Genomic DNA, 26,985 nt, shown 5'->3' on the forward strand with positions numbered 1-26,985 from the left:
AGAGACTTTTGTAAGTATTAGTCACATAGCAGATGGTCATACCATTCACGTGTCATGTTGCCTTGTCGTCTCTGGGTGAAAAATTTATTAGCTGCCTTTAACTTCAAACATACAATATTTAATAATTTATTAGCTCCCTTATTTCTGAAATTTATCTTCTCTTTCTCTCTCCCCAAGCACTCTCTCTATGTTCTCTCTTGCTCTCCCTCGCTGCAACTTTCTTCGACGGTGTGTGTGTGCATCCGGCCATGGATGGCGACGAGAGGACCACCCCTGAGTTCCTCTATCTTCCATCTTCATCCCTGTGAGCTCGGAACACCCAGCAACCCCCGGACCCGATCGGAGCCCTGATGTTGACTCTGATCCCGGCCTTGTCGCGACGTTGCCAAAGAACAAGCCAAGTTCCTCACTATAACAACGCCTAAAAAGTTATTGGGGAAGCCAACTCCACCCTCGTGCATTCCTTCTCAGTAGTAGGTTCTTGATTTTTTTTATTTAGTTCAGTTTCTGGAACTGCAAGTGAACTGAAACTACAGTTTATTGGAGTTGCGGACTTGCAGTTTCAGTTTCCGTTCTTTTGGTGATGCGTTGATGCTAGTATTTTGGAAGATGTCAGCATGCTATGTTTTTGTTATATCTATTTTCGTCAAAATAATGCGCGGGGTAGATTGGGTTTTTGTGGCGCGGGGATCTAGTGATGATATGGTGTCCGCAAATGAAAAATGAGTTTGTGGTAGTTGGCCCGCAAAAGAAGAATGAGATTTTAGGTGGTTTTGATTAATAAAATTAGATGTCAATACCTGTATATTAACAGACTCTTGATTAATTAGCTAATGGTTGGACCAGTATTAGTGTTGTTAAAAATCCAAATTGATAGATCAATTCAAGTGTTTAATATGAGATCAACATCAATCCAGATCATATAGTGCCCACTCTATTAAAATTCATAGCAAATTATATTTAAATTAATAAAATATTTTAAAATTACATAATGGTCAATATAAATTTTTTTTCTTTAAAAAGTCAATAAGTTTTAAAATTATATCACACTTTAGTCACTAAACTCTATTCACTTAATAATATCATATATTTTGGTGTATTAGAAATAAGAATTTGCCATTCCTTTTTAAAAATACCAATTAGCCCTAAAATGCAACGGATGAGAAAGGTCAAAACACGTATTTTTGGCAACCGGAAAGGAGCAAACAGTAAACCAAAAGCAAAGACGTAAAGAATTCAAAGTGAAAAGCAGTAATCAGCTTTGGTTTTCTGGTTTCCCAAACAGTGTTCTGCTTTGGTAATCGAATTCCCCCCCCCCCCCCTCCCAAAGTCCCAAGTCACAATCCAAACAATCCAAAGATTCCTACCTTTGTGATTAGAATAATCAAACCCACAGCCTAAAACCAGAGCCCCTCAAAACGCAACTAATAGAAATATTAAATGAACATTAAAAAAGCCAATAAGAATTAGTACCTTTTTTTCAGTCCTTACACACCCACAGTTTCCAAAACCCACTCACACTAACCCAAAGATTTAGACTTTAGAGTGTGTGCATATAAACACCACCAAAACCTCCCTAAAAACCCACAATTAATCAAACACTCTTATCAAAACTTCCAACCATCGTTCCTATTCTTTCTTTCAACAATTCTACATGGAAGCTGCTAATCACGTCATCTCGCCGCCCACCACGGCTCGGCTGCCGATCATACCCACCGCCGCCTGCAGCGGCACGCTTGGCCGACACCTGGCTCGCCGCCTAGTCGAGGTCGGCGTCAGGGACGTCTTCTCCGTCCCCGGCGACTTCAACCTAGCCCTCCTGGACCACCTGGTCGCCGAGCCCGAACTCAACCTCGTCGGCTGCTGCAATGAACTCAACGCTGGCTACGCCGCCGACGGCTACGCTCGAGCCAGGGGCGTCGGCGCCTGCGTCGTCACGTTCACTGTGGGCGGCCTCAGCGTCCTGAACGCGATCGCCGGCGCGTACAGTGAAAACTTGCCTGTGATTTGCATAGTCGGTGGGCCCAACTCGAACGATTACGGGACGAGCCGGATCCTCCACCACACGATCGGGTTGCCCGATTTCAGTCAGGAGCTTAGGTGCTTCCAAGCTGTCACCTGCCATCAGGTAATTGTTGAATTGGGTGTTGGTGTATAGTTGTGAACTTGTTTTTATGTTTTTGTTTTTTTTTTGTTTCCAAATTTGTTGAATTGGGTGTTGTTGGTGTAATTGTGGTTTTAGGCAGTGGTGAACAATTTGGAGGATGCTCATGAGCTGCTTGACACAGCGATTTCAACAGCATTGAAAGAAAGCAAGCCGGTTTATATAAGCATAAGTTGTAATTTGCCTGGAATTTCTCATCCCACATTTGGTAGAGACCCTGTTCCTTTCTTTCTTGCTCCAAAAGTAAGCAATCAATTGGGGTTGGAGGCAGCAGTGGAAGCAACGGCTGCTTTCTTGAACAAGGCTGTGAAGCCTGTCATTGTAGGTGGACCAAAGCTGAGAGTAGCAAAGGCACAGCAGGCCTTTGTGGAGCTTGCAGATGCTAGTGGGTACCCAATAGCTGTTATGCCCTCGGGTAAGGGTTTGGTGCCGGAGCACCACCCACATTTCATTGGGACGTATTGGGGTGCTGTGAGTACAAGCTTTTGTGGAGAGATTGTGGAGTCTGCAGATGCTTATGTTTTCGTTGGTCCCATTTTCAATGATTATAGTTCTGTTGGGTACTCCTTGCTGATTCAGAAGGAAAAGGCAATCATTGTGCAGCCTAATCGCGTGACCATTGGCAATGGTCCATCCTTTGGCTGGGTTTTCATGGCTGATTTTTTGAGTGCATTGGCCAAGAAGCTCAAGAAAAACAGTACTGCTGTGGAGAATTACCGTCGAATCTTCATCCCCCCAGGGATCCCTCTAAAGAATGAGAAAGATGAGCCTCTAAGAGTCAATATTCTCTTTAAGCACATTCAGGTAGAAGCAATGTGCTTTCTTGTATTTTGGTTCATGCCTTCATGGTTACTTTCTCTTTGTCTACGACACACATGTGCTTTCATGTTCTGTTTGTGGTTCTTGTATTGAGTTTTCTAATTTTTAACTTATTTATTGGACTTGTTAACAGGGGATTGTCAGTGGAGACACTGCCATAATTGCTGAAACTGGAGACTCGTGGTTCAATTGTCAGAAGCTCCGCCTCCCTGAGAATTGTGGGTAAGCCGTGCTTTCCCTTTCCCTCAGACAATTCAGTCATATAGTTCTTGAGTTCACCCCTATATAACTATGTATATTAAGCAACAGGCTGCCAACCAGTTATATCATTTTGATTCAGGTATGAATTCCAGATGCAATATGGATCTATTGGATGGTCAGTGGGTGCCACTCTTGGCTACGCTCAGGGTGCCAAAGATAAACGTGTAATTGCTTGCATTGGTGATGGGAGTTTCCAGGTGAGTTATAATAGATTAAAAAGAACACCATAGAACTGCAATCCAACAGTAAACAAAATACGGGAAAATTGTATAGGAAAAAAAAAAAACAAATGATAAGATTGATAAGGGTAGCACGAGTTCTGTTACAACACAATTTTTTCTTAGTTATTTAAACCAATAATAGAAGCTAGTGTTGGTTGGCTATTATAGTTTGTAGGGACCAAGGTTTGGTTGGGTAGAGTTTCTTGCCACTAAAAAGTTCCACTTTTTCTTGAGATACATGATGTTCTAGAGATTGGCATATGGTCGGTAAATAGTATTTCCTTTCAGGTAACTGCCCAGGACATTTCGACAATGATCCGATGTGGACAAAACAGCATCATTTTTCTCATCAACAATGGTGGCTATACAATCGAAGTAGAGATTCATGACGGTCCATACAATGTGATTAAGAACTGGGATTACACTGGTCTTGTTGATGCCATCCACAATGGTGAAGGCAAATGCTGGACTACCAAGGTTAGCATAAAAGAAACAACTTTCAAATCTTTATGGTTAATCAGACATGGGGCATAATGATTCTTATTCACTTTAGATAAGCAGGATGAGGCCATTGTTGGTTTATATTTGTCGTATAAAAGTATGATGTTCATGTAAATACAGGTACGAACAGAGGAGGAATTAACAGAAGCAATTGCGAAAGCAACAGGGGAGCACAAGGATAGTCTATGCTTTATTGAAATTTTTGTGCACAAGGATGACACCAGTAAAGAGCTGCTGGAATGGGGATCCCGAGTTTCAGCAGCTAACAGCCGACCTCCAAATCCTCAGTAGTAGATTGGAATTGAAAGAAGTCAAAACTGGAAGATCTGAAATTGTAAGGCGTTGTAAAGCTCCAAAGTACAACCTGAGAAGACATAATGTGTAATAAAGACAACTAGAAATAAGAGAAATGGAAAGAGTAAAAGGTGGATTTGCATCCAGTGGCTACATTGTCCTCTCTGTTGTAACAATGTAATGTGATTTTGCTTGCTGTATATATACCCAAGAGCTATATATAGAATATGGACGAGTTTGAAATATTTGATGGAGTCTATGTGCATTCCATTTAAGGTAGTTCAAATGCAGTCTATGAATTTGTATTGCTACATTAGCTCGAAAGTTGTTGATTAGTAAAAAAAAAAATAATGTTTTGAAAAAAAAAAACCATCAAAAATTAAAAAAAAAAAAAAAAACAATTACTTCCACCCTCAGTTATCAGTATTCAGTGAACCGGCAAAATGAGTGGCACCGTGTTGAGGTCCGCTCTGAGAAGAAGTGCATCAATCAGCGGCTGCCCATCGTACATCCAGGCTGTCAATCACACTCATCATCGGACCCTGATCAATCTCAGCCGCAGCGCAAGGTGGTCATATTAGGAGCCGCAGGAGGCATAGGTCAGCCTCTGTCCCTCCTCATGAAACTCAAGTTGTTTGGGGTGACCACGCTTGATATCGTCAGGGCTAAGACTTTATATGCAGGCAAAGCTAACGTTCCCACAGATGGTACGGTACCCTTCTTATCTTAGACTTTTCATAGCTGTTTGGTTGCTGAGAAAACTCTTAGACAACTGACGAAACAGCATTTCAAACTTGAACAAATGGGAAATGGCTTCCCTGTTGTATTTGTCTATTAACAAAGTTTCTAATCTTGGCGACGTTGAGCGACCTGCCAGTGTGACAAAAGAAGAAAATTTACTATTTTTTTTGTTCCCACCCCATTTTTCTGTATAATATTTTTAATGCGTTTATTTTATCATGTTGTAAATTGCAGAGGTTAATGTTCCAGTGGTTGGTGGTCATGCTGGAATATCTTCTTTTGTTTTGTTAGAAATTAATTAAGAATCTTTCTGTGACTCAAGTTAGTTGACTGATTCAGTGGTTTTGAATCGATACCCGGCTGGATTTTTTTTTAATGAATAATGTGAATAGGCCTCACCAAATTCTAATAATTTGTCAGATGAAGTGATTGAAGCTCTTACTAAGAGAACACAAGATGGAGCCATCGAGGGACAGAGGTTGTTGAAGCGAAGGCTGGGAAAGGATCTGCAACTCTATCAATGGCGTAAGTTTGCAAGGCTCTTATGTTAGTTTCTTGAGGAAATTTGAATTTCACAACTTGGACAGTTTTAGGTGAAAAGGCTTTGGTTGTGTTGTTTGCAAATAATTTGATTAGTGTAGAAGGTCCATGACATGTTTTCCGGCGATTCATTTCTCTGTTTCTATGCGCTCAGAATCCCCGTCTCATTCTCAAGAGCATAGCCAGCTCAACCTTTCCGGCCATCCGGGATTGTCATGTGTGTTTGTGTTACTTGTCTTATAAGGTAAATAGTATTGATCCGCAAGCAAGTAATATCTGGTAAGATGAGATCTATCTTCTATGAGATGTAGACTCAAATTACATGGAGGTTGCATTTTGGATGGAGCTGTAATACGTTTGTTTGTATTCTGCAAGAGATCTTTAAGCCTCTATACAGAAGGGAATAAAGTTTGCCGAGGAAAGTTAACCTGAAGAATTATATAATGTTTTTGAGATTTGTAACCCTTCTTTATGTTGGGAACCATGGCATTTTTGTTCCACTAAGCTATTGGTTGACTAGCTCGAAATATCTCATTAATAAATGTGGGCACTACGTGTTTGTTGTTGTTGCAATAAGTATTTGAATTTGCAGTTGGGATTTTTCATTGATATTTATGGCTGCTTTTGAAGATTTAGTGTTAGACATGGTGGGAGGATTTGGAAAATTCATATGATGATTTTAGAGAAACCATATACTTATGGAAGATTTGACTTTTGATCAATTAGTGTCGCATTGTCGAAAATTCGAAATATACATATGATGATTTTAGAAGAATCATGTAAGATACCAGAAAAAAAGTGTTTAGAAACTTTGGGAAATATTTTGGTCGTAATTAGAATTTCCAATCCAACACCTCTGCACGTAACAAATATCATATTTCATGCATGAAACACGCGCTATATCATTAATAATTTTACACAAATATACTATATGTCTATATGTGGATCGAACCATGTGCATATACATCATTATATAAACTTTTGACAAAGTATGTGCATGTGCATATGAGTTAAAAAGCAGAGAGAGAGAGAGAGAGAGAGAGAGAGAGAGAGAGATGGGTTTTTCTTTTCCACCATATTTGATCCACCTCCTCCTGCTCCTCCTGCTCCTGATATCAACCTTGTTGATCCCACATGCGGTTGGGTGCTACAGTTCCATCTTGAGCTTTGGCGATTCAATTACTGATACTGGCAACTTATACATCAGCTCCCACGACAAACCTCTCCACTTCTCCTTCCCTCCATATGGAGAGACCTACTTTCATCACCCCACCGGACGATGCTCCGATGGTCGTTTAATCATAGATTTCATTGGTACCCCATCCATCCACACCTTACATACATATATATATATATATCTGATTTTTTTAGCTTCTCATTTAAGTCTTTCCCTTCATGTTTTTTTATTGCAGCTGAATCTCTTGGACTTCCACCAGTACGACCTTATCTTGAAATTAAGAACAACCAGACTGTCCAAAATTTCCAAGGGGGTGTGAATTTTGCGGTGGTAGGAGCCACGGCGCTTGACGCGGCCTTTCTCGAAGCAATGGGAGATCATAATGATTATACAAACAGCTCTCTCACAACTCAATTGGACTGCTTTAAGGAAATGCTGTCATCTTTATGCAACAACACAACTCCAAGTAAGTTCGCAATTTTTTTTTCCCTTTTTTATTTTAAATTATTTAAAGCAAGTGGTTGGCTAGTCTTTTTCAAACCAACCAATGCACCATAAATAAATAAAGACCATATATATGGTAAATCTAAAAAAGTTGACTCAAGGGGGTAGTTGGCTTCCCAGCTTTAAGTATTGGACTTGGTTGACATGTATATATCAAAGAGGAATGGGCCATATCAACATACAAATTACATTAGTAAGAGTGTTATCGAGTGTCATGCTTCTCTTTTCTTTTTTTCTCTTGGGCTACATGTCAGACCAAAAGACACATTTTTTTCCCTTTTTTTTATCTATTATATCTGGAGGAGGAAACACTAAACCAATAGCTTATTGGTTTGCCCCTAGCTACTTTGTGATGGGCCAAAAACATCTATGCAACATATATCTTGCATGGGGCAGAAAATCATAGAAATAGTTCAGTATTATTTTAAAGGGAACTGAAGCAGCAAATATTTGCATATGATTTCTAATTTTCTTTTTTTCCTTTTTATCTTGGATAAGCGATCAGTTTTTAATTGATTCTTGATTTACAGACTGCAATAAAGTCCTTTCCAGATCTCTAATTCTTATGGGAGAGATTGGAGGCAATGATTACAACGATCCATTGTTTATGGGAAAAAGCATTGAGGAGGTTCAAACATATGTACCATTCGTGATAGAAGTAATTGCTTCAACCATCAAAGTAAGAGTCTAAAAAGTTGGAATCATAGTTGATACAAGTCTACAACAAGGCTTCTCTAATTTTTTATGAATGCATTGCTGATCTGCAGGAGTTAATTGAGCTTGGGGCAACTACACTTTTGGTACCTGGCAACCTTCCAATAGGTTGCCTTCCTGTTTATCTAACAAAATATGAGACCTCAGATAAGAACCAATATGACCCTGCAACTGGCTGTTTAAACTGGTTAAACAAGTTTGCTGAATATCACAATGAGCAGCTTCAGATAGAACTCAGTCAGATTCGAAAGCTTCATCCTCATGTCAATATCATTTATGCAGATTACTACAACGCTATGATGGATTTATATCATTGTCCGGATCAGTTTGGTAATTAATTCAACTCCCTTCCCATTTCTATCTACCTATTTTACACTTTTTTTTGGTTCAACCTGTTTGATATTTAATGAGCTATTCGATTGATGCATGTCAATATATATATTGCAGGATTTAGTGGGGAAACTCGTACCAAATCATGTTGTGGAGGAGGAGGACCATACAATTACAACTCATCAGCAAAATGTGGGTCTCCAGAGGCAAGTGCTTGTGACAACCCTGCACAATTTATCAGCTGGGATGGTATACACTCTACTGAAGCAGCATATAGGTGGATAGCCAAGGGTTTATTAAAAGAAAATTACACCATTCCTTCCATTAGTACCTTGTGTTTATATGACAGATCATCCAATGATCTTGAGCTTTGATCTTCATGTGGATATGTTCCAACAACTACTCTAAACAATGTTTGCTTTTTGTGCAAATTGGTTCCTTGGGATTTATTTATTTTTGCAGGTGCCTTCAAATTATGAAATTAATTAACATAATCAGAAAATGAGGCACCTGCTGCACCTCTAATCTTTTGTTTTGTTCAAATAAGAATAAAAAAATGTTTTGTTTTTGGAGGCATGCATGGCAACCAATTGGTCACAACATTACAGGCATACATAATGAAGGCATGCCAATCCATTTTGTGCAGAACAGCATATTCGGCTTAAAAGTTAAAAGATGACTATTGCAAGCTCGATTAGCATGAAAAGAACAATGAAAAAGGCCGAAGGCCTTCATTCTCCGAGTAACAGACAAACAATTACAATAGAAACCCCAATTTTAACCGGCCCAAAAGTGAACTGGGCTCAGTACAATGAAGAAACCCAAAGCCCAAACAGATATTCGGGATCGACAGGCTGAGCTTGTCTCATCAATGCCCAGCATTTTAGTCGTGCATGAAATGGCCTAATAAAGCTAAACCATGTTAGAAAATGTTAGAAAATAATGAAAGGATCGGTAGAAAACTTACGAATTGAAATTTCATGTGCTAGAATTTTGGCCACAACTCAAAACTATAAGGTTGATAGAGTCCTTATTAATTACTTGTGTAACCAGAACTTGTGAAATAGGTATACCTCAAAGGAAAAGGCTTATATATATTTAGTTTTTCTCGGATTGGCAACATTATTAATTTGCCACCCATCTCTCCATCTTCACCTATAACATTGCAACGACATGAAGATGTTAATCCTCCTAGCCTCTTTTATATGCCTGAGTTTGAGCAGATCAGTGTCATCAAGTCTTCAACCATACCAAGCAGTATTTAACTTCGGTGACTCCCTCGGTGACACTGGAAATTTTCTTCTCTCCGGTGCCCTTGCATTTCCGGTCATCGGAAACTTCCCTTATGGAGAGACCTTTTTTCAACACGCAACTGGGCGCTGCTCCGACGGACGCCTTATCATCGATTTCATCGGTACACATACATCAGTTATAATGTTATACTAATACCATTTAGATTCTCTGCTACACTTGTTTTTACTCATTTCATCTAAAGATTGTGATTCCTAGCTACCTCGCATGCACGTACTATATTATGATAAAATTTGAGTATTTGACAATATTATTCATGTAGCTGAGGCATTTGGGTTGCCGCATTTGCCACCCTATCTAGCACTAAACAAAGGCCAAAATTTTCACCATGGAGTGAACTTTGCTGTTGCTGGAGCCACTGCACTTGACCCAGAATTCTTCTACCAAAGACAAATTGGACACATTTTGTGGACAAACGATTCCTTGAGCACTCAGCTTGGTTGGTTCAAGAAGCTTAAGCCCTCACTCTGCAACACCAAACAAGGTGGGACCATGATTCATTCAATGGTTTAATATTAATTTGGGGGTTGAGAGTTAATTCTTAATTAGATTTTTTTTTTCTTAATTAATTGTTGTTTCACACGCAGAGTGTGACAACTACTTCAAAAAGGCTCTGTTTCTGGTGGGGGAGATAGGTGGAAACGATTACAATTATGCCTTTTTTGTGGGTGGGAACATTAAAGAGCTCAAAGCTTCAGTACCACTTGTTGTTGAGGCAATTTCTAAGGCCACCAGTGTACGTTATATACATTCAATGCCCTCAACAACACAGCTAGTACAAAAAAAAAAAATTTGTCACATTCATTAATTGTTGATGGTTATAGGCATTGATAGAAGAAGGTGCGGTGGAGCTGTTGGTGCCTGGAAATCTGCCAATTGGGTGCTCAGCCGTGTACCTGACTTTGTTTGGGAGCCCCAACAAAGCTTATTATGATAAACGAAATGGGTGTTTGAAGGCGTTCAATGCTTTCTCCAAGTACCATAACAGTGAGCTCAAACGTGCCTTGGGGGCACTCAGACAAAAATACCCACATGCAAGGATAATGTATGCTGACTACTATGGTGCAGCCATGCCTTTTTACCATGCTCCTCAACATTATGGTCCGTTTAAGTTTAAGTTTTACGTCCTTGGTTTATTCCTATTTTATTTGAATCTGAATTATTGATTAAGTTGATTTTTAATTGAATGTGAAATCCAAATTTATACATGTGCAGGATTTAATAGTGGGACTCTAACGGCTTGTTGCGGAGGGGGAGGACCGTACAATTTCAATAACTCAGCAAGGTGTGGACACATTGGTTCAAAAGCATGCAAAGATCCATCCACGTATGCAAACTGGGATGGAATTCACTTAACTGATGCAGCTTATGGCTACATTGCCAAGGGTTTGATTCATGGCCGTTTTACCACACCCCTCTAGCTAGATGATCACTTAATCACTCTGTCAGCTCCCAGCGAATACAAATAAATAAATTAAGTCTGTGTTTTCTGCATGTATGGAGTTCAATTTCATTGCTTTATTTACAGTGTTGAACATTAATGTGTAAGCTTCAACTTCATTCCTTGCTGCAATTATTGTTTCCTCTGTAGTTTTATTAGAAGTAATTAATTTGCAGGCGTATCATAATAGTCAAGTGCTGGGATGTATGTGATAATTTTATTGTAAACTTAGAAGGAAAAACACACAAAAATTTGTTTCTTATGAATCCGAAAAAAAAAAAATGTAAGAGAAAACATAGCTACCCGAACTTAATAATTATTTTAAACATCAATTCATAAAAGGTCGATCTTATGATTGGCAGGATTAAATAATATAAAATCTTACTGATATAAAAAATATATATGATATTTTCAAGTTTCAGTTTTTAATAAGGCCTTCCACTATGGTAAAGCCATTTTTTGTGACCCAAAACCCATTTTGGGTCACAAATAGTGCTGTGACCCAAATCTCCCATTTATGGTGCTGTGACCCATTTTGGGTCACAGTGTTTTATACATATTTAAAATATGCCTAATATTGATTAAGTGATATTTAATTGATAATTTTAAATTTAAAGTATAATAAAAATGATTGTAGTGATCTTATTTTAATGAGATCTTTAAAATAAGGTCAATATTGAATATATTTAAAATAAGAAAATTTCATAAATTAGACAACATAAGCCTTACAACATCGGGACTTCAACAACCACAAACAAGAAAAACAACACGATGATTTAAAAGAATAACAAGTACAACATGATCACTAAAACGACAAACAAGAACAATACGATGATTTAAAGAAAAAACAACAACAACAACTGCATTCGACATGACAGAAAATGAATCGAACTTCTTATTCGGAGTCCGATGATGAAGAATTGACACCCACGTAATTATACCAATCTGTGATCTTCTGTTCGGTTTCACACTCATCACATGGTTGAATCGGAGGGTTCTTCCCGCATGTGCATGGCACGGGTGGTTTGGGCTCTGGCAGGTGGTTCAACCATTGGTGGCGAAGATTTGGGTGGTTGGCTAGATCGTTGAGCTCCAATCTCTTGCAAAATGCACACAAAGGGACCAAAATATCATCCGAACACTTGCAGCACCTCCAGTCTGGTTCTTTTGCACGCTCCATCATTAAACAATAATCGCACAATGGTGCAGCACAGTTAGGAAGGCACTTACAGAAGCTTTGATCGCACTGTTGTTTGGAGATCTCACCGGTGCCTTGCTTGGAGATCTCACCAACGCCTTGCTTGGAGCTCTCACCGACACTTTGCTTGGAAGAGGAAGCCATTTCTAAATGATAGTTATGTGGATGTGTTGGCCTTATAGTTAAACCTTGGTATTTATAGGGAAAAAATGTGCATAACTTGCCCATTGGATTCCCTGATGGATAATTTAATACTCGAATCTCACATGTGAAGCAACAGTGTTATGCATGTGATGGAGTGTGGAGTCAGTGTATAGTCTTGTCATTGGTTCAGTGAATTATTTTGCTATATGTGATGGTTGTGTCATGTCATGTCAGGTAAGAGAAATCAATGCCTTTATTTCATTTCAGAAACTGCAACTGACAAACACAAACACACTTAAACGGCAAATACAAAGACAAATAACAAACTTCAGGATCAACTGCGAAGATTAACCTAACAAATCATAATGAGAACAATATGGACGAACCATGATCCAGGTCGTCAATATGTTGGGGCAAGTGGTGGGTTCCCCTCTCGGATCCAGATGTGCTCAATCAAATTAGTTTTTAGGGATTCGTTGACATTTCGGTCCCTAAGCAAATTCCGACGAACATTCATCTCAGGTAATGATGATGGAGCGGCACCGGTCGGACATGGTTCTACACCTTCGTATTCAGCTTCTGCCCTTCTAGTGCTCGCTTCTGGGTCTATTGGGTCATCCCTACCGTCATCCTCAGGGCGCTCATCCTCCACGATCATATTGTGCAATATTATGCACGCCTTCATGATATACCCAAGCTCAATCGGACGCCAATAACGAGCAGGTCGTTTTATAATCTGCCACCGGGCTTTTAAAATTCCGAACGCCCTCTCCACATCCTTCCTGTATCCCTCCTGTCGAGCGGCAAACAACTTATGGTGGGGAAGAACGGGACTGTGCAATGTAGTGATAAGAGTTGACCATTGAGGGTAGATCCCATCTGCAAGAAAGTATGGAATGGTGTAGTCTATCCCATTCACAGTGAATTTCACCCTGTGGTTTCGGCCGGAAATCATATCATCAAAGAGATGAGAACAGTCCAGCACATTGATATCATTATTCGACCCAGGTATACCAAAATTTGCATGCCATATCCACGTGTCGTACCCAGCAACGGCTTCAAGGATAACTGTTGGGACACGATAATGCCCACGGTACACAGCTTGCTCGGCCATTGGGCAATTTTGCCATACCCAATGCATGCAATCCAAGCTACCAATCATACCTGGAAATCCTCTACGGCTCCCCTTTCGCAAAAGTTTCCTCAAATCGGCCGGAGTAGGCCTCCGGAGATACTCTGGTCCGAAGACGTCAGTGATGGCTCTCACGAACTTCAAGAATGATTGTCGTATGGTGGTTTGGCTAATGGTCATTGACTCTGAGACCAAATCATATGGAATGCCATATGCCATCACCCGCAGTGCTGCAGTCACCTTTTGGTGAGGTGTGCAACCCACTCTACCGACGGCATCAACTGTTGGCCGGAAATACTCATCCTGGAGGCAGACCGCTTCGAGAATTCTATTGAATAGCGGTTGGTGCATGCGGTATCGCCTGCGGAAAGTCACGGTGTCCTCGATTGGCGAGGGGATGAAGTAGTTGTCCATGAGACGTTCGTGGGCGGCTTCTCGATTCCGGTGTGTGTACCGGCGATTTGAAGATGTACCGCCATGCCTTGGTGTACCGGCGACGACGGTATGACCCATTGACACAATCAACTTACCCACCATCTCCCTTCCATCCTCTTCCCTATCCCATTCAGCATCAGAGTCCGAAGAAGAGGAGGAGGATGAATACACATACAAAGTATTCATTTGGGTGTTTATGGAATGAGAAATGATCCTGAAATAAGATTGAGTGTAACATGGTAAGTATAGTGGTATTTATACTGAAACCACTTGCATTTGAGATAAGGAATGAATGGTCCACATTCATTTGCTTTATGATGGTGTAGTCATTTCATGCATCAGTCTTATCTACTGCAAAGCATGCATCAGTCTTATCTACTGTAAAGCATGCATCAGTCTTATCTACTGTAAAGCATGCATCAGTCTGTGGTTAATAAGGGAGAATCCAATGTTGGGTGGAAATGCAAACATTAATTGAATAAATAGCAAACCATGACTTAAAACAAGATTGACGTTCAAATTAAAGGATACAATTAAAGAGCAAACATAATTTAAAACAAGATTAACATTCAAACTAAAAAACACAATTAAAGAGCAAGGTCTAATTCTAATTATTAGGCGGGTACCCCTGGTTTGAGTGAGTGAGGTTGGAAAGATCCGGGTAGTATCCAGATGGAGTGGACTCCGAATGGTGGTTAGCACGCATTTGCCTCCTTGCAATGACTTCAGCCATCTTTTGCTCCCAATACATCCGTTGCCCATCATTCATTTTGGAGAGGTCTTGGCCCATAATATTTTGTTCTTCCCATTCTAGCTGCCTCTCGATCCTCATCCTTTCTCTTGCCTCCTTTGCGGCGTCTCTTTCACTCCTTGCACGCTCTCTGTCAACTCTCGTTTGTATGAAAATCCTTGAATTTTCATTATAATGATCTACTGCCTCAACCATATGAGTTTGGACGGGCTCGGCTGCCTTGGCCCGTTTTGCATGGTTTCTCCCTGGTGGCCTTGGCCGCGAGGATCCGCATGGTTGGAATGGTGGTGGGTTTTCGTCCTCGCCAAGTGGTATGACTGGATCGGTCTCCTCGGGATCATCATCGGCGGGAGTGTCGGCATCGTCGGTGGCGGGGGTCTCTGAATCACTAACCCGAACAGGAGCATGAACGGCAGCATACTTTGCACTTTCCTTTATTTTTTCCCAAATGTGCACCCATGGAAACTTGAATCCAGTCTTGTTTCGAAAGCCTTCAAGTGCTTGCGTAAACTACAATAATAGAATAAAAATTAAAATATATAAATTTTCTTGTGGAAATGCAAACATAACTTAAATAAATAGTAAATTTGCTACATTTATAAACAAAACAAAAACCATAATCATACAAATATATAAATATGCTTGATAGATAAACAAAATAGTGAAAATACAATATAATAATATCATTATACAAATATGCTACATTTATAAACACAACCAAAAATAATCATACAAATATATAAATATGTTTGATACATATACAAAACAATAAAATAGTAATACCATTATACAAAGTATGCTTCATTTATAAACAAAACATTATATAATTATACAAATATATAAATATGCTTGATAATTGGATAAAACAAAAAATAATCATGCAAATATATAAATGCATAAAAACTTACCACATTGGCATCATTTGCACCGCTTGCACGCATTCGCTCGGCCTCCAATAAGCAAGCATAAAATTTGTTGCAATCACGCGCAATATCTTTGAATCGTGCTTTAACACCGCCAACCTTACGAATTGTTTCACCCCCCATGTTACGCTTGAAAATTTCATAAATTTGTTCCCAAAGCATGGCGGCTCTAATTTGGGCACCAAGACAACCGTCGGGAGACCTCTCTAGGTATGCCATCACTAGGGCTTCATCTTCAGCTACCAACCAAGCACTTCCTCTTGGAGCCATGACAATGAAAAAAAATTTTTGTGTAAATTTGGTAAACAAAGGTTGTAAATTGTGATGAAACCATATGAGTGTTGTGTGATATATATAGGCATCCTTGAAAATATAGCTGTTGGAGGGTTTGGGGAATTTTTTAAAATTTTTTCGAAATTTTTTGGCAATTTTTCGGATATTATATCTATTTTAAATGATTTATTAAATATTTGTTATCAAAAAAAAGGATATGGCCGATCTGGACCGTTGATTATCAACGGTCCATTAATCCCAGCCGTTTACACCATTTCCGGCCCATCTAAAAAAAAAAAAAAAAAAAAAAAAACCCAAAACGCACCAGCCGTTGATCACCAACGGTCGGCAGATCTGGACCGTTGGTTTCTCTCTCCTTCAGCCACGCGTCATCCAAGCAGAAAGGCAGGCGCTGCTTCCGAGCTTGCTTGCGTCAGCCGACACCTGCGTCAGCTTGCTGCAGCTGCTCGTCAGCTTTGTCAGGCGCGGGGCCCACCTCTCTCTTCAGCCCAAACCGGTTTCTCTCTCCTTCACGTGGGCTTGAAAATATTTTGGGTCACACCACATTTTGGGTCACAGTCCAGCACAAATATGGGTTACACTTTGAGTTACACTTGCATTTGGGTCACACATTCCGGCCCGTAGTGAGGAGTTGTGACCCATTTGTGGCCCAAAATGGGTTTTTGGGTCACAAAATCCGGTGCATAGTGGAAGGCCTAATGTGGGGACCTTCGTAAATCGTAAGTCAACCGGTCAAGGTAGGTGTTCAAATTACGAATTTATGAGCAATAAAAAATGAAAAAATTGTACGACGGTAATTTTGATGTCGTTGGGTCTGGCGCAAGAAAAGAAAGACAAAGGTGGAGATGCGGGGTATCGATCCCCGTACCTCTCGCATGCTAAGCGAGCGCTCTACCATCTGAGCTACATCCCCATTGTTGTTAAGTGCGTCGGTTTTTACTATAAATATCGTGAAAGTCAAAGTGCAGCACTGGGCCACCTCATGTGCAATTAAATAGTTCCATTTTTCAAGAAAATGCAGATTTTGTCGAAATGTTAATTGAAAAGCCCTTTGCGAACATATTAATGGAGAAAACAATCTACTCCTAACCATATATGCCTAATTAAACATGGGTTTGTAACTTTGTATATAGGGACAGAGTCCAATTTGGGTCTCAAACTACATGCATACTTTTCCTTCCTTAATATTGTACAATGGAAACACAAATCAATGCCGTAAATACATATCAAACCGTATATTCCACATATTCTAAGGCTAGTGGACAATGAAAATACATATTATAACATGAAAGCCACATCTCACTATCACATATAATAATTTAATTGTACGTGACATTTAATGACAGAAACATGCAATTCCAATCACATAAACAGTTAATCTTCTATATATAATCAACCCCAAAAAAAAGAAAAATCAAGATTGCAAATACTCCTCCTCAATGTCCTCATGGTCCATCAACTTCCAAGACCCATCTGGGTGTTGAACCATACCCTTGTCCTTCTCACAACGCCAAGACACCGGCACAAGATACTCCTCCTTCAAAGCATCTGTGGACTTGTTAATCAGCGCTATATCACGCTTGACTTCCAACTTGAAGTCTCCTTTATCCCCGTGTGTCCCTGCAACTCCATGCAGGTACCCCTCCAAGTTATGCCAACTTGAAATACTTCCAGGACTCTTGAGGTACTTGGACTTGCGAGTGTCGATTGCCAGCTCTTGTCCCACGTCGGAGTAGCCGAGAAAAAATGGGTAGTTTGGGACAACATCTAAGGCATTGCGAACCCGCAAAGCTCGAAGGTCTTTGTAGCTGGAGAACACTTTCTGGTAGTTTGAGTCTCCAACTCGAGGGCTGGCGAATACAATGGCTGTTACTGGGCAGGCTTTGTTTGGCTGCTCTTTTGGCCTGTTCATTCCACTGGCAACAATGTCTACCGCGTTTAGTGTGGCAATTGCTGCACCCAAGCTGTGCCCTGTTACTGTGATGCTAATTTCTTCATCGTTGTATTGCTCTACTAGTCTCCTAACCTCCTCAAGAACCTGGCATAGATTTAAAAAGTTAAGAAACAAAACAAAAAGACCTCAGAATATATTATGGGTTATGTTTGACCTATGTTAAATTGTCAAATTGTTAATCTAACCTAATATTTATACTTGATCAATAATTCAAATATATCAAACTATCTCACAAAAGATATTTTTTTGTGGTAATGTTTTTCTTACTAGACAATCTGTGTTGTGTTAATGTGTTATGTTATGGTATCAGTCTATCAATAGAATCATGCTCTTATTTATTCAATCTTTCATAAAAAATTTCATTTCACAAATGATATATATAATTAAATCCAAGACTTACTTGGTGTCTGGCACTGTTTTTGTTGAGAGGCGAGCGCGAATCATCTGAAGTGTAGATGGAGTACCAACCTTGGTGCACCTTAGGATCACCTTCCTCCCCAAGTATTTGTTTTACAGAAACCATATTGAATTGGAAGTCATTAACCCACTCCAAGGACTGTATTGTGCCTCTCCAAGCAATCACAATGTCCCTCCTGCCCAACACAGCCTTCCCTTCATCTGTAGCCACAGCAACATACCCCATCCAATTTGATTCCTTGCTCCAAGCCTCCCTTGACAAGGACTTAATGATAAAGGCCTCTGGGACTTGAATTTCTGAGGTTGCATACACAAACTTGGTCACATTGTACTTGAAAGCATTGCCCTTCCCCAAACCAACCTTGGAGAAGAAGCTCTTTCTGTCATATCTGCAGCTTCCAGCAAACTTAGATGCCTTCTCTGTGTTGAAGGCATCATAAGTAGCCTGAGCCATTTCGCCGTAGTGAATTACGTATCGGCGGAGATCAATGTCAAGAGGATCCAATAGGCCTTCCCAGTTGTTTTGGCCGCTTAGGTTCCTCCACTTTTTGGCTATGTTATCCATCTTTCTCTTCTGACCAAACATCCTTGTGAGGATGAAGAGTTTTATTGTCTTCTTTATATACACTCCTTGAAACATTCTAGAATGAATTTAAAACAAAGATATATATGGGCATGCATCATATTCACCATGACTTAATTTAGTGGCTTACTTCCTGTGAAAATTAAACCACGACTGGAAGAAAACATCACGTTTAAATCGATGACTCCATGGATATACCACTTTTCAAATCTTTGCCAAAATGATGACATTTAGTGTTTGATCTCCATTTGGGTTGAGATTGGTCATGTAGTCTCTCATAGTCAGAAAAGCATGGCACCCAAGAATGGGAAATTTGGACTCTTTGGAGTAAAATTTTGTTATATTATTGCTGCAAGCAATGTGATTAATTGCATCCCTTAGACACTAGGGCATTTGCCATATCTGATGAAATCCAATATATGTGTCCAAGTGAGGTTGGATTCCACTATTCTTGGCTTGGAAGGTACAACTAAAACCAGTTAACTCCTCAAATGTGGTGGTTGGAAACTTTATGTTCAAAACTTGGGTCTCCTAGACTTCCTTGTTCTAGTAGTTAAGCATCTTTTGGCAATGCCATCATGGGCCTTGAACAAATGTATGAACAGCTTTTTGCGTTACAAAAGGAGAGGTCAATTTTTTGGTTACAGAAAACAAAAGAGAGATCATGACCTTTTGCTTTAACTGAAAGGAAACATATATGTTTTGGGAAAGTATGATGCCGGCAAGTTGAAGAAGACAAGTCTTGTACATCTTGGATACATTTTGGATGATTTAAAGAATAAATAAATGTGTGGATGTCCCAGAATATTGAGATGTATGTTTTTTCTTCCTTTTAACAAACACAAGTTCTATGTCCAAGAAGACAACTGTGTCAGTTGATTCTTGGCCCTGCAACTGTGCCCATACCCAGATTATAGGATATACATATACATATACTCACATTTAAGTAGATGTATAACAAAATCAGCAGCATGGGCCAAAATTATACACTTAAGGCCCACTGGCACAGGCCGGTTTTCATAGGCCTAATTTGTCACTCAGTGGCAGGCTTCCGTTGTCTTCTTGGACGTAGAACTTGTGTTTGTTCAATTTTTCCTTCCTTGACATGTAATTTTTTTTTTTTTTTTTTGTCAATTGGCATGTTTATTCAACATACATGGAATAAAGGGAAAGTTTAAAACGAGGACACCACATTTGATGTAATGCATTTATGACTCTTAAATTTGATAGGTTCATTTTTTCTAATCCTTAAGATATAAATTATAAATCGTTAAATCTAAATGTATAATGTGTAGTGTCCGCATTTTAGCTGGTCTCCATGGACTAATCATAAGTTTTCATTTTAGTTGGTCTTCTTCTTTTCAATATACATGGAATAAATATAAAGTTTAACATGCAAATATTGTATGTAATGCGGACGCATTTTTTACTTTTAAATATATCGGGTTCACTTTTTCTATCTTAAAATATAAATTATGGGTTGTTAAATCTGAACGTATAAAGTGTGGTGTCTGTAGCTGGTCTCCATGGCCTAATCATGGGTTTTCAGTTTCTTTTAGGATGATCAAGATGAAAATTAAGATGGCATGAAAGTTTTGGCCTCTAAAAAAGGTTCAAGTGGCACTAAGGCAGTAAGGTACATAGAGAAGGGGTCTATTTAAATAAACAGTCTTTTCTTTTCCAGTCCACTTGTTTGGCTGTACTCCACTGCATTTGGCATGGAGTCGTTCGGACAACATATCAGTCCTTATTCTTTTCCAAAATATATCAGTCCTTATTTTTTGGTGCATGATCTATCAAACTCAAATCTTACAGGGATTTTATTCTCCTGTATACATACATACATACATGTATATACATGAGAAATGGGCAACAAGTCCCACCACCACCACCACCAAAGTCCCATCAGAGTCCGTGACCAGGTTCTGCTACAAATTAATAGCAGGTTCACGGGAGTGGTTCCCTAGAGCCTAACCAGGCTAGCCTAGGGGGACAAATCGTTATGATATTGCCGTACGTACCACCTATTCACTATTCAATTATTCACCCCCGCCCCCCCAAATTCAATGCCACACGATGGTGGCATGTGATTTGTGGTTGGACTAAATAAACGATCCACCTTATGTACCCATTTAAATAGTCTACCAAGATGTACGCACGTCCTTCACAACCATATAAATAGGGCATAACCTAATTAAACCCTACAAAATTAACAATGCAGGCAATTAATTGTCCGCGTTTATTAATTATATATTAAATGAATGGACTGATTATTAATGGACCCCCAAATTAAGATGTACATACTACATGCATGCATTAACCGATGCTTGGTTGGCTTTGCAATGTGTTGTTGGGAAATATGCACGAAACTGTTATCCCAATTTGAAGGATATGCAGCATTGGAGGACCACTTTCCATCGATTACATTTACACAGTACACACAACATTGCACTTATTCATAGGGCTTGTTGCATTACTTTCATTCTTTCCTTGAAACCGCTCCATGCATTTATTTTTTTCATTCATACAAGTTAGAACATCTGAGTTTAGCTCACAATTTTTTACCACGTACTGTGCAACTCTAGCTGGTGTACTATAGAGAGATACAAGAGTAATTCCAAGTTGCACAGCTAGTGTGTGTGATAGAGCGAAAGTTGAGGTGACTAACACACTCACATGGACACTAAATGCCACAATTGAACGAAAAAGGGTAAGCAAGCAAGACGATTGAGAGGGCTAGAAGCCCTTTTATACATTCTCATGTCATCCTCAGAGCAGCTGTAACAGAGGTCCCTCCCCCTTACACATGCCACTTCCCGACAGAAAGGCGCACTCTTTCAATTATACACAAAATAATGTAGTAAGCATGAAGAGTTAAATGAAAATAAAAATATGAAGTTGTTCCCAATTTTACACAAACAAACAAAAAGAAAGGGCGCTTCCATATTCTGATTTATAACTTCCCTTTTGCCTCTTTGCAATATGTGATCCTTTGGGGTAACTATACCACAAAAGTTATGAGGAAAAGAGTCAAAAGGCAGGTAAATTCAAGGAGTAATCCTTTGAAATAACTACCCCATAAAACCAAGAAATTCAACAAATATGACATTGTTTCATCACCCTAACTACATCCTAAACCCTAAACCCAACAAATATGTAAGTTCAGTATGAATCTAATTTATATCTTTCTGTGCCTGGGCCTAAAGCCTCACTATCCCACATTGACCCAAATGTAAAAGGGACTACCCTTATTTCTCTATAAAAGAGACCCTCTCCTCACTTAACAAATGATCTTTCATTCCACTATTCACCACATTCCTTACTTTTACTATGCATCTCTACAAAGTAATTGTAACCTTTTTCTCTACACAGTGAACTTACTAAATTATCATCATAAATGTAGCCCATTTAAATCGATAAGATAAATCACTTAAATTACTTATATTCTTATGTGATTATATGATTTTAATCTTCGTTAACCGAATATTGGCACCAACAATTTCTTTTTTTTTTTTTGCCATGGCACCAACAATTTCTAATTGTTCACATATTTGCCATATCATATGCACTATTAAGTATAATTTGAAAAAGCTTTTAGTGGCTATAGAACTATTGGAGTTTAAATCTCTGTGATGTGACTTCGGCATCCTTGGAACTACAATCTTTCATGATTCCTACGCAATAATCCTTCTATCTTTGAGTAATGTTAAAGCAATTAGAATCCTTTAACAACGTTTATGACATGGACATTTTTTTACTTATTTATTTATTAGAAAAAATTGAATGAAAATTATAATATAAGAGGGTAAAATGAGGAAGTGATTAAGTGAACAACCAAGAAAAAAAAAAAGGGAGAAAGGACCTCAAGTAACATTACCAAATAGAGAATAACCAAAGACCTATGTTGACTTCACGCGGCAAATCAAACCGTCAAATTGAAAAACTCAAAAGCAAGTGAGGAGATATCGCGAGCTGATATCGCGAGAAACACTTGATCAAGCCGACCGTTAGAAGCACCTTTCTAGTTTCCAAAATCTTCCCACTCTTTCTAAATCAGTTTGATCACACTCTCACTATCCCACAACTAAACCCCAAAGCAAATTACATTACCCGCCACTCTAATCTCACGCGCCTATTTCTACAACCGCCCCCGCTAACGTATCAGATTTTCAAAAATTGCCCACCAAATCTCCCATCGCGCGTGGATTGCCTTTTCCTTAATTTTAATATTTTATTTTTCCTTTTCTTGACCTGATTTGATATTTTTGTAAAAATTGGATCCGAGAAAAGAAGACCGTTCCTCGTTAACGGTGCCTTCTGCTTTTCCCTCTCTCTATAATTAATTCCTCTCAAAAATCAAAATTGAAATAATATATTTATATATTTATTGGTCGCAAACTTCAAGTTAAGCTTCACTCACTTTCTCCAACACAGAGACAGAGACTCAGACAAGGACGTCTTTGTAAGCCTTCACTAAACAAGAGGACTTCGAGTGAGAGAGAGATAGAGAGAGAAACCGAGTTTAGAGAGAGAGAGAGAGAGAGATATGGTAGCTGGGAAGGTGAGGGTGGCAATGGGCTTACAAAAATCGCCGGCGAATGCAAAACCAGAAACACCTCCGAAGTCGCCGTCGCCGTCGTTGAGCTCCGGAAAGGTCTCGCAGAAGACGGTGTTCTCACGCTCTTTCGGCGTGTACTTCCCGCGCTCCTCCGCACAGGTCCAGCCTAGGCCACCGGACGTGGCGGAGCTTGTTCGTCTGGTCGAGGAACTCCGCGAGCGGGAGTCGAGGTTGAAGACCGAGCTTCTCGAGCACAAGCTTCTGAAAGAGTCCGTCGCCATTGTCCCTGTCCTCGAGAGCGAGATCTTCAGAAAGAACGAAGAGATTGAACGAGCTTCGAAGCGAATGGAGGCCTTGGAGGCTGAGAACGAGAGGTTGAGAAACCAGGTGGAGGAAGTGAAGGCGAAGTTAGAGGAAGAGAGGAGGGAGAGCGAGAGGAAGGTGAAGGAAATGGAGGCTGAGATTTCGGAGTTGAAGAAAATGGTGTCGGATCGTAGTAAAGCGGAGATAACGTTAGAGAGCGACGAGCTTTCGTCGTCGCAGAGATTTCAGGGACTCATGGAGGTCTCTGTGAGGTCCAATCTCATCAAAAGCTTAAAGAAAGGAGTCAAGTGTACGGACATTAATACGAACCAGGAGAATCAGAAGCTCGAAGGTTCGGATTTGAAGGAAGCTGAAAGACCGAGACATTCCAGGTGTAACTCGGAGGAACTCGCCGAGTCGACTCTGTCTAATATCAGATCTCGCATCCCTAGGGTTCCTAAACCCCCTCCAAGACCATCCTCATCCAACGGTGAACACAAGGCCTCATCAACCGAGCAAGCCATTCCACCACCGCCACCTCCACCGCCACTGCCTCAGGCGAATCTGGTACCTCGCCCGCCACCTCCGCCGTCATCGAAGGCGGCACCGCCTCCGCCTCCTCCGCCGCCGAAGGGGCGAAAGCCGGTGCCAGCGAAGGTGAGGCGAGTACCGGAGGTTGTGGAGTTTTACCACTCGCTGATGCGGAGGGATTCTCGCAGAGAGTCCGGTGGCGGAGTCGGTGACGTTCCGGCAACCGCCAATGCCCGCGACATGATCGGAGAGATAGAGAACCGCTCTGCTTACTTGCTCGCTGTAAGTTCCGGTATTTGGTTTTTGTTTGTCTAATTACGATTTTGCCACTGCCTTTTTTCAATGTCAGTGACAAATGCCCCGCCCTACCTGTCCTTATCGTTTGTGGCGCTTTCGATCCTTTATTGTTTGCTTGTTAGATAAGACAGTGCGTAGATTCGAATTGCTTTTTTAAATTTTGAAAAGGTGTAAATTTATTAAAGTTTAGTGGCAATTTTAATGGCTCTGGTTTTAATCGATATAATTGATGTTTTTGTATTTACAGATAAAAACGGATGTCGAAACGCAGGGAGATTTCATAAGGTTTTTGATCAAAGAAGTTGAGAATGCAGCATTTACAGACATTATCGATGTGGTGCCTTTCGTCAAATGGCTGGACGACGAACTCTCTTACTTGGTACCATTTTCATTCCCTATCGGAAAATATATGCTTCAAGCGCATTTACAAAATCTCATATTTGACTTTTATTCTCATTTGTTTAGGTGGACGAAAGAGCTGTGCTGAAGCACTTTGACTGGCCAGAGCAGAAGGCTGATGCTCTGCGCGAGGCTGCATTCGGGTATTGTGATCTCAAGAAGCTTGAAACCGAGGCCTCGTCGTTCCCGGACGATTCCCGCCAGTCCTGCGCTCCAACCCTCAAGAAGATGCAGGCTTTGCTGGAAAAGTAAGTGGATTTCTTGGTTTACAAATTAGTGTCATTTTTAGTGTCCTGTAATAACATTGTTGGTAAAAACTTTTAACAGATTGGAGCACGGTGTTTACAATCTCTCGCGGATGAGAGAATCTGCCACGAAAAGATACAAAGTTTTCCAGATTCCTACCAATTGGATGCTGGATACTGAATTTGTAAGCCAGGTAATTCATTGTTTCCAATTTTTAGTGTTGATGTGAAGTCGATGAACATTTGATGCATATTTTCCAAATAATGTGATTGGTTTTTGTGATTAATTCTTGTATGGTAATTTCATGTACACCCATAAGGTCATCTTTCTATTATTGACTATGATTTTAGGCGGTCCCCTCTAGTGATTCACATGTAGATCATGGAGGAGATAATTGAGAAATCGTTTTGACACGGTCTACCATGTAATCTAGCTAATGGGTTACAACTTACAAGATGACAAGAAAATGGCTAGATTTCCCTCATTTTCTATGCCCACGCCTTCATGCGCACATGTGAACCCCAACATTTCTATATATAATATGTTTGTCTTCTTCACTTTTTATTTCCGAGTTGAGTAAAGAAGTGAGTAAGATTCTCTCCATATTGACTTTATAGATTTTTATGTATTGTCTCGAGACTGGCCCTCAATGTGGTTTGATCTTGACCATTGAATTTGATTGATCATTGAATGGATAGGATGCATAGACATGCTGTCAAAAAATATACTATTCCTTCTAACTTATGCCACGCATAAATGTTGTGTTATGAATCTTAAAAAAAAAATAAAAATAAATGTTGTGTTATGCTGTAGAATGAATGTAAATCAGTGGGATGCATTATTGCGTAACTTTTTCGAAGGCAGACAGATGTTAGAGTTAAAAAAATGCTCATCTACTTTGCACTTTTCTTGTTGAGACGGATCCCAACAATGAATGTAAATTTATAGTACCCTCGATGTTAGCTAGCTAGATTGTTATTGTACTACTGAAAAATGACAATGGTGTTCATCTACCAGATCAAGCTGGCATCCGTAAAATTGGCAATGAAGTACATGAAGAGAGTCTCTGCTGAGCTTGAAATAGTAGGTGGTGGCCCCGAAGAAGAAGAGCTGATAGTTCAAGGCGTTAGATTCGCCTTTCGCGTACATCAGGTAAAATGCTCACTCCAACTGTATCTCTTTAACTTGTTCAGTAATTTCACATTCTTATGGTTGGCGGAATACAACAATAACACGATTGTTCTCTCCAGTTTGCCGGGGGTTTTGATGCAGAAACGATGAGAGCTTTCCAGGTTTTGAGAGATAAAGTTAGATCATGCCATGTACAATGCCAAAACCAGCAGCAGCAGAAATTTGTATGCAGGTCTACACCATGCTAATCTGTAGCAAGCTCAGCTTCAGAATTGCTCTGATCAGTTTTTGTTGTAAAGATAGAACATTGTGTTTGTGAATATAATGGCAGCAGCCATATTGCATTCATATTATTCATTATCGACTCATCATGATGTACTCGATCAGAAATGCTCCTAGGAGCCATTTTATTGCAGAACAACTAACATGTATAATAGCTCATTAGCTTGTAACAGGTTCGGGATTCGCTTGTTGAATCACGAATAAGATCAACTTAACCTTTTTCATTTAGTAGTATGTATGCGATCCATCTTGTCTAAGATTTGCATCTTTCTAAGGAAAAGCCTGATGTTTAAAATTTGCTCCAAATGCGGATAAATAATTAAGCCCCAAAATCTTGGCCCCATTACTTTCTTATTTAGGGCATTGGAAGGGATGGATGTTACTATGTT

The 26,985-nt window shown here is 39.8% G+C and overlaps 6 protein-coding genes and 1 non-coding gene across 7 annotated transcripts; 4 read left to right on the forward strand and 3 right to left on the reverse strand.

The window, feature by feature from the left end:
• The first annotated feature begins 1,378 nt into the window (after nucleotides 1–1,378).
• Nucleotides 1,379–4,505, forward strand: LOC147296922 (pyruvate decarboxylase 1). Its single transcript, XM_086248269.1, has 6 exons — nucleotides 1,379–2,128; nucleotides 2,243–2,968; nucleotides 3,117–3,205; nucleotides 3,324–3,441; nucleotides 3,754–3,942; nucleotides 4,087–4,505. Exons 1-6 carry the CDS (start codon nucleotides 1,655–1,657, stop codon nucleotides 4,255–4,257), a joined length of 1,767 nt encoding a protein of 588 aa, XP_086104395.1. The 5' UTR covers nucleotides 1,379–1,654; the 3' UTR covers nucleotides 4,258–4,505.
• Nucleotides 4,506–6,401: 1,896 nt separating this feature from the next.
• Nucleotides 6,402–8,776, forward strand: LOC147296923 (GDSL esterase/lipase At2g27360-like). The gene is made up of 5 exons (XM_086254895.1): nucleotides 6,402–6,855; nucleotides 6,954–7,184; nucleotides 7,753–7,901; nucleotides 7,990–8,266; nucleotides 8,384–8,776. Exons 1-5 carry the CDS (start codon nucleotides 6,597–6,599, stop codon nucleotides 8,638–8,640), a joined length of 1,173 nt encoding a protein of 390 aa, XP_086111021.1. The 5' UTR covers nucleotides 6,402–6,596; the 3' UTR covers nucleotides 8,641–8,776.
• Nucleotides 8,777–9,293: 517 nt separating this feature from the next.
• Nucleotides 9,294–11,199, forward strand: LOC147296924 (GDSL-like Lipase/Acylhydrolase superfamily protein). Its single transcript, XM_086228826.1, has 5 exons — nucleotides 9,294–9,680; nucleotides 9,840–10,061; nucleotides 10,165–10,313; nucleotides 10,402–10,678; nucleotides 10,793–11,199. Exons 1-5 carry the CDS (start codon nucleotides 9,440–9,442, stop codon nucleotides 10,996–10,998), a joined length of 1,095 nt encoding a protein of 364 aa, XP_086084952.1. The 5' UTR covers nucleotides 9,294–9,439; the 3' UTR covers nucleotides 10,999–11,199.
• Nucleotides 11,200–12,760: 1,561 nt separating this feature from the next.
• LOC147296925 (uncharacterized) lies at nucleotides 12,761–14,873 on the reverse strand. Its single transcript, XM_086229845.1, has 2 exons — nucleotides 14,554–14,873; nucleotides 12,761–14,141 (listed from the first exon to the last, which is right to left on the reverse strand). Exons 1-2 carry the CDS (start codon nucleotides 14,871–14,873, stop codon nucleotides 12,761–12,763), a joined length of 1,701 nt encoding a protein of 566 aa, XP_086085971.1.
• Nucleotides 14,874–16,735: 1,862 nt separating this feature from the next.
• TRNAA-AGC (transfer RNA alanine (anticodon AGC)) lies at nucleotides 16,736–16,808 on the reverse strand. Its single transcript has one exon. It is a non-coding gene; the product is annotated as a tRNA-Ala (tRNA).
• A 501-nt stretch (nucleotides 16,809–17,309) lies between these two features.
• On the reverse strand, nucleotides 17,310–18,846 carry DSEL (alpha/beta-Hydrolases superfamily protein). The gene is made up of 2 exons (XM_086229849.1): nucleotides 18,250–18,846; nucleotides 17,310–17,933 (listed from the first exon to the last, which is right to left on the reverse strand). Exons 1-2 carry the CDS (start codon nucleotides 18,829–18,831, stop codon nucleotides 17,310–17,312), a joined length of 1,206 nt encoding a protein of 401 aa, XP_086085975.1. The 5' UTR covers nucleotides 18,832–18,846.
• Nucleotides 18,847–23,280: 4,434 nt separating this feature from the next.
• LOC147296928 (Tetratricopeptide repeat (TPR)-like superfamily protein) lies at nucleotides 23,281–26,840 on the forward strand. Its single transcript, XM_086254483.1, has 6 exons — nucleotides 23,281–24,523; nucleotides 24,786–24,917; nucleotides 25,004–25,185; nucleotides 25,265–25,376; nucleotides 26,201–26,335; nucleotides 26,434–26,840. Exons 1-6 carry the CDS (start codon nucleotides 23,396–23,398, stop codon nucleotides 26,560–26,562), a joined length of 1,818 nt encoding a protein of 605 aa, XP_086110609.1. The 5' UTR covers nucleotides 23,281–23,395; the 3' UTR covers nucleotides 26,563–26,840.
• Nucleotides 26,841–26,985: the final 145 nt, after the last annotated feature.

Source organism: Dryas octopetala, chromosome 1 (assembly GCF_963921425.1).
Source record: "Dryas octopetala chromosome 1, drDryOcto1.1, whole genome shotgun sequence".
Classification (NCBI taxonomy): Eukaryota; Viridiplantae; Streptophyta; class Magnoliopsida; order Rosales; family Rosaceae; genus Dryas; species Dryas octopetala.